This window comes from Megalobrama amblycephala, unplaced genomic scaffold (genome assembly GCF_018812025.1).
Source record: "Megalobrama amblycephala isolate DHTTF-2021 unplaced genomic scaffold, ASM1881202v1 scaffold448, whole genome shotgun sequence".
Lineage (NCBI taxonomy): Eukaryota > Metazoa > Chordata > Actinopteri > Cypriniformes > Xenocyprididae > Megalobrama > Megalobrama amblycephala.
Genome location: NW_025953383.1, coordinates 60,626 through 69,615, shown reverse-complemented (window position 1 = coordinate 69,615; position 8,990 = coordinate 60,626). Strand labels below are relative to the sequence as shown.

Genomic DNA, 8,990 nt, shown 5'->3' with positions numbered 1-8,990 from the left:
GTGTGTTTTATGTCATAGATCAAAACGTGAAAATATTTAGAGGCTTTGTTAACCACACACCTTATTTCAGGCGATTTAGTAAAAACCCATTCAAAAAACCCATAGACTTTAGGGCGATGGAACCCTAAGTCCTAAAATGCTAACTCGCTTCCGGGTTTTGCCTACAAAACCACTTCCACACTTCGAAAATCTACCGGAATAGACCATCCAGGGACTTTTGGCATACTCTTTTCAACATAGGCTACTATGCTTTGGGACACACTTATTTTAATCTCACATACTATTTAGGATGGATAGTATGGACATTGGGGTGCAGGGATGATGTTCATTCTGATCTTATTCATCGCATCTCACAGTGCAGCGTAGTGATAAACTTAGTTCCATTGAGTTTGGGAAGGTCTGTACACTGTAATCATAAGAATATCTCTTCTCCTGTCTCTGAATTTGTCTGTAATTTAAAATCATCCTGAGGACTCTCATTTTAAGAGTTTAGTTAGCTATGTGATAACTGTGCATTGAAAATATATATAACCGGAAACAACTGAGCCGTATCATTTCAAACCGGATGTTCGTCACAAGGCCGCAAGACTATTGCGGCCTCGTATTGAACAGTCTTTTCATACAAAGTCATAATATAATTGCACTTTTATTTTCTCTATTCGAAAGTTTTAATGCTTTTATTTGAAGTAATATTTTAAAAATGTGATGTGAATAAAATACATTTTAGCCTAGTTTATTACCATTTTATTGGGGCGATTGGGGATAGGTGGGGCTCAGAACCCTTCCCTACCTCTAAAGTGGGGAATGGCAGAAAAAAAGTTTGAGAAACACTGCATTAGAGCCTACTAATCCTGCTGAAATTTCAGAGCATGAATCAAACAGTGTGGTATTTACCTTAAGGCATTTAATAGAATTTGGAGGGGGAATATTCCTTAAGCATCCAGAATACATGAACATTCTTCTGAAGCAATGTAGAAGGTGATATTTAAACTACAAACAAATGCATGTATGGTTGCCTGCCAGCTTATATTCTACAAAAAGTTCAAAGTATGACATTTATGAGGAGTATGGGCTTATTAGTCTAAGGCAAGAAAAATCACTATCAAAATTATGTCTCAGCCATCTTGTAATGCATTTGCAATTTCTCTCAGGATTTCTCCCCCATGGTCAGATCGCACTCGAGAAGGAAGGCCATAAAGACATGTTGCCTTCACAAACTGGGTCAGCACAGTGGAGGCACGGTTATTTGTGTTGCAGATCAGGTAGGTTATAAGGCGAGATTTCCCATCAATGGCTCCATGTACAACAAAACCCCACCTTGTACAAAATAAAGCATACAAACAACACAAGGTTAATTAATAAAAAAAAGTGCATCCATAATATCTTAAATAGCATTAGTAGCTAGTTGAAACCTTTAAAGGATTAGTTCACTTTTAAATAAACTTTTCCTGATAATTTACTCACCCCCATGTCATCCAAGATGTTCATGTCTTTCATCAGTCGAAAAGAAATGAAGGTTTTTGAGGAAAACATTCCAGGATTATTCTCCTTATAGTGGACTTCACTGGCCTCCAAACGGTTGAAGGTCAAAAGGTCAGTTTCAGTGCTGCTTCAAAGGGCTTTAAATGATACCAGACGAGGAATAAGAGTCTTATCTAGAGAAACGATCAGCCATTTTTGGAAAAAATGTAAATGTATATGCTTTGTAAACAAATGATCGCCTTTGTAAGGGCTTCAGAAAATAAAAGCATTTCCGTATTCTTCAAAAGCTTGTGCTGTATGTCTTATGCCTTCAACCACTGAACTTCAACTATTTGGAGGCCATTGAAGTCCACTATAAGGAGAAAAATCCTGGAATGTTTTCATGAAAAACCTTCATTTCTTTTCGACTGAAGAAAGAAAGACATGAACATCTTGGATAACATGGGGGTGAGTAAATTATCAGGAAAAGTTGGACTTAAATTAATACTTTAATAATCCTTAATAATCATTTAATAATATCAGCTAAAAGACTCCATGTATGTGTACAGGATTAGTTGAGAATTTATTTTCCTTGAGAAAAATTAACATGTAGCTACTGTACCTGATATTTATCCAACTGAATCAATATTGAATTAGGATCGGAATCAAATCGCAAGCTTATGAATTGAAATCATGACGTGTCAAGCAGTAAAAAATTTTTTTTTTTTTAAAAAGTAGCCTACCCATAATGTAAACCTTGTAACATGTTGTAACTAAACTTAATGAAATTCTGTTTAGTTACCAAATGTTTTGGCAATCACAACAATACACTTATTGTGATTCCAGATTTAACCCCCCTCCAACCAATTCCCCTATTATTGCAGTACAGATGTTGTCTGATTTACAACATGACAATTTGTAGCTGCCACGCTGGACTAGCCTACTTCTTCTGAGGCAGTGGCAGAAACATCGCAGGCTGGTATGAGTGGCTTTATACTGTGTTGTCATCTCTGCCGGTTTCAAAGCACTTTTCTGCTCAACCTGAACTTAGCAACAACACAACCTTGTTTTTGCAGGAAGCTGACAGAGAGACTGACTAAGGACTCGTGCTGTGACTGCTGTCATGGACTGTGATAATGCTGAAAGAGAGATTGTCGTCAATTTACAGTTTTTCTCAATCGATTTGGTACATTTCTCCAAACTCAGGTAACAGCTCTCAAAACAGTTAACACAGAGATCAGTACACTTTGTAATTGTCCTAAACAGATAGTAAATTCTCCTTCTTTTCATACAAATCACAAATCAAAAGCATAATTTTCTCAAAACACTGTGCAAAAAAATCTTAAATTTTATCACAGCAGTTCATACAGCCAACCAAATCCTTAATATATCAGGAAAAACATTTGTAACTTTTTCATTGTTCTTCACAAAGATCACAAGCATTTTTGTACCATTTTCAAAACACAACAAACAGAACTCTGTGAATTGTAAAATAGTCAGTTGCACACCTTGTGTCTTCAATTAACGCCAAATTGTTATCTGATGAGTTAGTAATCCACTCAACACAGAAAAAGCCAATTTCCTAATTGTTCACACAGCTGTCTTACGTAATTACAACAACTACAAAAGGGGAAGAGAAGAAGAACAAAGAAGACAAATGAGGAGATACAGTAAGACAAAAAAAAGAAGTATGAGCAGTGGAAACAGAAGAGGTTTAAGAGTGAGAGGTGGTGGCCAGGGTAGAGGGAGAAGAGGAAGAGGAAGAGGAGATAGAGAAAGAGGAGATAGAGAAAGAAGAGATGAAGATGTAGGAGGAAGAGCTGAAGATGTAGGAGGAAGAGCGAGAAGAGCTGAGGATGTAGGAAGAGGAGAAGAGATTGAAGAGATGGATAGATTGGAGGGCAATGGTATAGTGGAAAGAGAAAATATAAGAAGAGGTGGACAGGGAGGAAGAGGAGGGCAAAAAGGAAGAGGAGGCCAAGGTGTAAGAGGAGGGAGGAGAGGTAGAATGAGGGTAGGGTACACGCGTGTTTCAAATGAAATCAGAGCCACACTTATTGACCATGTCATAAATCATGGTCTCTCGCTGAGAGAAGCTGGCCAGAGAGTTCAGCCCAATATAAACAGATCCACAGTGGCTTCAATTATCCGTACATTTCAGAGGGAAAACCGGTAAGTAACTATATCATTCTACTTTTACAATGAGAGTCCATGTAGTCTTGTTTGACATAGGTCTAGATCTCTACAGTAAATGTTCCTGCTTGTCCAAACCTTTTTCAGAATTGAAGTTAGAGAACATTCAGGTGGACGAACAAGACTTTTTTCAGTTGAACAAGAGCATGCCATTGTTGACATGGTGGTCCAGAACAACACCCTCCGCCTCAAAGAAATTCAGCAAAGAGTAACACAGGACAATCAACTGTTCCACAATATCCACCAATGTAGTCTCTCCACAACTGACCGTGTTCTAAGAAGAAATGCTATCCGAATGAAGCAAGTATACAAAGTGCCCTTTGAGAGGAACTCCGTTAGAGTGAAGGAGTTGCGATTCCAGTTTGTTCAAGTATGTGCAACCCAATTACTGCAATTTTACTGTCAACTCAAAGATATATTTTTCCTGAATTTTAAGTATGTGTCCATAAACTATTCCATGCTACTACATGTGAAAAGATTTAGGCATATCTATGTGTACTGCTGCTTCAAAGTGTGAACTCAAACTTCAGCAACAATTTCACAGTAGTATTGACTGCAATCAATGCCATTACTGTAAAACACAAATTTACTATATTTTACCTTGTGTTCTTTTTACTCTAGAGAATCTTGGAGTTGGATAGCAGTGCAACTCATTATGAGTACCTGTATATTGATGAAGCAGGCTTCAATCTTCAAAAAAAAGGAGAAGAGGGAGAAATGTGATTGGCCATTGTGCTACAGTCAATGTCCCTGGACAACGAGGAAGCAACATCACTCTCTGTGCAGCAATTTCTACAACTGGTGTTGTGGCACACAATGCTGTCTTGGGACCATACAACACAGCAAGGCTCCTACATTTTTTAAACCTCCTCAATGAAATCCTCTTTCCGCAGGGTGATCAGGAGCAAATGGTGCGGAATTTTGTAGTTGTTTGGGACAATGTCCAATTCCACCATTCAGCACTAGTGCGAGAGTGGTTTGAGAATCACCTACAATTCAGGATGGTGTTTCTTCCACCATATTCTACTTTCCTGAATCCAATTGAGGAATTCTTCTCCTCTTGGAGATGGAAAGTACATGATCGCAACCCTTACAACCAAGTAAGTCTTCTTCAAGCGATGGAAGAGGCCTGTGGAGATATTGGGGCACAAGCATGTCAAGGATGGATACAGCATTCAAGGCGTTTTTTCCCACGATGCATGACTCGTGAAAATATTTTCTGTGATGTTGATGAAATTCTCTGGCCAGATTTAACTGAGAGGCATGATCAATAAAATAATTGATTCAATGAATGCAGTACATTTATCACTTTATTTTTTATATACCTATGCACTTATTTGCATAATATATATATATATATATATATATATATATATATATATATATATATATATATATATATATATATATATATATATATTTGTGTGTGTGGGGTGACAACTTATTGTTATACACCTGAACTCCTCATTAAAGAACTTAATGAAAAACATGTATTTTCATTTATTTCTTTGTGTATCTTCAGCTGAATTTGTTATAAAATCAACAGAGAACACACTTTTAGTTTTGATGTTAATATTGAATTTTAATAAATGCATTACTAGAATAAAATGCTGTGTTTCATTGTGCAGTGAATACTTAACGGTTTCGCCAGCATAAGAGTGTGTTTAGTTTGCTGTGTTAACTGTTTTGAGAGCTGTTACCTGAGTTTGGAGAAATGTACCAAATCGATGGAGAAAAACTGTAATCATAAGTTTAGTTAGATTTGAATATTATTATTTGTATATAATTTGTAGACATAATAAAATGCACAAGCCTCGGTAAGCTGACCCTTTCTCTTCCTTCTTCACTCTGAACTTCATCACATTCACATTTTATGTAGCATGAGAAATAATCTAAACCACGCAAAATCTAATTAGAGAGGTCAGACTGAAACTGATTTCCAGAAATGCAATTTGAATAGGATTTCAAACCACATATTAGCATAGCTCTAACGTGGTTTCAAAAAAATGACATTTCATGGCATTTTTTTGCCGTTCACACTTGCTAAACATTGAAGGATTCAAATTAGATATGCAGAAAAATTGGGCTTGGACTGACAGTCTGAATAAGGCTTATTTGAGGTTTAATGGCAGAAGTATTTCCTGATGCAACCCCAGCACTAGTGCCCTGTTTACACCTGGTGTTAAGATGTGTTTTGGTTGATTGGATCACAAGTATTAGATATGTGAGACATATACCCATTTACACCTGGTGTTTTGTCTGCCTCTTTTGTCCACTTCTGACCATTTCTGTCCTGATTTCTTCGAGGGAAGGGTCTAAGGGCAGGTAAATGTATGTTTTTTTCAGATCTTTCATAAAGGAGACAATGGAAAAACATACAGAGAGCATCAGCTTTCATTTCTGCTCTGACATTCGCAAGATCACACCGAACGCTGTGAGTGTGTGTTAGAAATCAGGAATGGTGAGAGAACATTGTGCTTTTTTCCTCTTCCTCTTGGGTCTTCAGATGACAAAGTTTAAATCTCTTTTGGCTAGGATTAGCGCACATATTCCCATGTTTATGCATTAGGTCAGTAGGAGGAGAGTAGGCACTCTTTTGTGGCTGTTCGAACACATTTGATCACATGAGAATTTACTATGGAAGCAATTCAGCCGAATACATTTTTCACTAGCTCTGTAAGTGGTCGAAAGTGGACAAGCTCAAAACTTTTTAGACCCCATTTACACCTTTATTTTTTATCATCCACCTGTAACAAAATTGACAAAAACACATTTTAATACCTGCCGCAAACAAGACACTCTCACACGCTCTCACTATTATGGGCAATTTCGTATGTCCAGTACCCCTAACCTGTGTGTCTTTGTGTAGTGTGTGTTTGTGTGTGCGTGTGGGGGTGCTTGTTTTTGTGACATATCAGGACACAAATGTGTATAATGACATGGGTATGACATAGGTATTACAAGGAGTGGAATGACCCCACAATTCAGGGTGTAGGGTTGGGTGAATAACATATTACCTTATCAGCCGCATATTTCCATCTATGTGCCATAAACTGTTTGGATGAGGAACATGGTAGACTCTTCGCGCAATAGAACTACTCCACCTGTGTGCAGTCGCAGTTGGATCAATTTGGGTGAGGGCTTCTCGGACCCTGCACCGCTGGACAAACAGCCCTTCTCCACGTAGCAGTCCCCTCATGATCTAAGAATAATAAAAACACATTAAATTTTTTTGACACTAAGGTTGCAGAATAATGATTTAAATTTCCCTTGCCGAACACACCTCACTTCCTGTGTTGGGATAGAGACTGTGAAGTCTTCTGACATGCTGAATGAGCTCTTCCTCAGTCACTTGTGTTTGCAGTTTTCGTATAGGAATTCCAAGCAGTTTAGTTTTCCTATAAAGAAATGAAGATGAGCAGCCCAGAATCTTGGCCATCTGCTTAATGGTGTGTCCCTGTTTCATTGAAACATTAATGGAAGGTCTTCCACGTACTCCTAAGACAAAAGGAAAACAACAATAAAACAACAATTAACAGACACTGCTACGGTCGCATGGGCATAACAGTGCGTGTCCAATATCAAATGTACAAATCACAATTGAAATTATTAAATATAATTAAATATAAAATATCTGTATTTCTTTATTAATTTTAGGGCTTGTTTTGCAATCAGGTTCAGTAATTATGTTTTAATTATGTAGGGCGGCAAAATTCAGGGGATTTTCAAAGAATATTTTCATTGGAAATAATGATACATTAACTGGAAATAATGGAAATAAACTGGAAATTTGCAATGTAGCGGAAAAAAAATCTGGCAGCATAATCTTGTTTAAAACAACCATTTTTTTTTTTTTACAAATTAAGCTGAATTTCTACCCTGCGCATTCGTCAGTCACATAAACACAGCACACCACTAAAAAACTGAAAACCACATTAACACAATAGAAATCACGTGACCTTGGCCAATTTGAATAAAAGGTCACTTTTAAAAACAGTGTTTCGAACACTAGTTAGTAATAGATCTAACATAGAATGCGCTGCGAAAACAACTCAGCGAACACAAAACGTTTGACAACATATTGTTTACTTGGAATAGACAATAAAATATCCCATAATGTGTAAACGCATATAAACACTATGGAGTATACGGAGCCCCGGACATGACAGAAAAACAAATGGTAGGCTAAATCGTGTGCAGGGCTCCGTACAGAAAGGCATACTACAAATAGTGATACTTAAGAGTGACATTCTTAATGGCATCCAAGAAGGCCAGTCCGGGGTATTTTTGGATTGTCTAAATCATGCAAATGTTCTCAATTAACACATCTCATATTTTAATAACTTAGAGAAAACAACACTTTTACTCACCTAAATATATACGTTCGGCAGAGTAGGCCCGGTCTTGCTCTACATTTTGCACCAGCAAAATCCTTTTAAAGGTCCCATTCTTCGTGATCCCATGTTTCAAAGTTTAGTTAGTGTGTAATGTTGTTGTTAGAGTATAAATAAAATCTGTAAAATTTTAATGCTCAAAGTTCAATGCCAAGCGAGATATTTTAACAGAAGTCGCCTACATCGAACGGCCAGTTTGGACTACATCCCTCTACTTCCTTCTTTAATGACGTCACTAAAACAGTTTTTTGACTAACCTCCGCCCACAGGAATACACAAGAGTTGCGTTTGTAGAGTGTGTTTGTCGCTATGTCGTCGAAACGGTGTTATTTTCATCCCGTAGTCCAATCACCTTTGTTTGGCCTTCCCAAGGGACGCTGTACTTACAATTTATGTTTAACTCGGTTCCCGAAAATTATAATTGTGGTATCCTTACTGCAATAGTTAATGTTGGACTGCAGTGCACATAATGGCCACAAGAGGGGACTATGTTTATGTATATGGCTGTTTTCCGTATGAGGTACTCTTCCGAGTGAGTGCTAACGTTGTACATTTTCTGTCGCTGCTTGTGGAGATTAAAGAGTTCAGTCTCTCGGGAATTATTGTCTTTTGTGTTCATTCGGCACAACACCACAATAACCCACATGTAAAACTATGTGCAGCACACGTTATGGTAAGAGGCGTGACCTTTCCGGGCAAGGAGCGCTAAGCTGCTGTCGAATCACAACACAGGAACCGCTGGCACAATCAGAACGCATTACGTATTTCTGAAGGAGGGACTTCATAGAACAAGGAAGTCATCAGCCCGTTTTTATGACAGTGGAAACAGCGGTATACAGATAAGTAAATTATGTGAAAAATACTGTGTTTTTTTACACGCGAAACATGAACACATGTTATATTGCACACTATAAACACAATCAAAGCTTCAAAAAAACACGA

The 8,990-nt window shown here is 37.6% G+C and overlaps 1 protein-coding gene and 1 long non-coding RNA gene across 3 annotated transcripts; one reads left to right on the top strand and one right to left on the bottom strand.

The window, feature by feature from the left end:
* The first annotated feature begins 1,922 nt into the window (after positions 1–1,922).
* LOC125261630 (translation initiation factor IF-2-like) lies at positions 1,923–4,981 on the top strand. 2 transcript variants are annotated; one of them, XM_048180184.1, is made up of 4 exons: positions 1,923–2,667; positions 3,060–3,633; positions 3,742–4,024; positions 4,276–4,981. In XM_048180184.1, exons 1-4 carry the CDS (start codon positions 2,598–2,600, stop codon positions 4,375–4,377), a joined length of 1,029 nt encoding a protein of 342 aa, XP_048036141.1. In that variant the 5' UTR covers positions 1,923–2,597; the 3' UTR covers positions 4,378–4,981. The 2 variants fall into 2 exon arrangements, with proteins under 2 accessions (XP_048036141.1, XP_048036140.1); XM_048180183.1 differs by having other exon boundaries at positions 3,742–4,981.
* Positions 4,982–5,186: 205 nt separating this feature from the next.
* On the bottom strand, positions 5,187–8,197 carry LOC125261636. Its single transcript, XR_007183391.1, has 3 exons — positions 8,025–8,197; positions 6,938–7,152; positions 5,187–6,856 (listed from the first exon to the last, which is right to left on the bottom strand). It is a non-coding gene; the product is annotated as an uncharacterized LOC125261636 (long non-coding RNA).
* Positions 8,198–8,990: the final 793 nt, after the last annotated feature.

Bases quoted from the DNA above. Each gene is read 5' to 3' on its own strand.
- LOC125261630 (XM_048180183.1), top strand. From the start codon at position 2,598: ATGCTGAAAGAGAGATTGTCGTCAATTTACAGTTTTTCTCAATCGATT. The intron at 2,668-3,059 runs GTAACAGCTCTC...TTGTTCACACAG, and splicing joins GTACATTTCTCCAAACTCAG to CTGTCTTACGTAATTACAAC. The intron at 3,634-3,741 runs GTAAGTAACTAT...AACCTTTTTCAG, and splicing joins ACATTTCAGAGGGAAAACCG to AATTGAAGTTAGAGAACATT.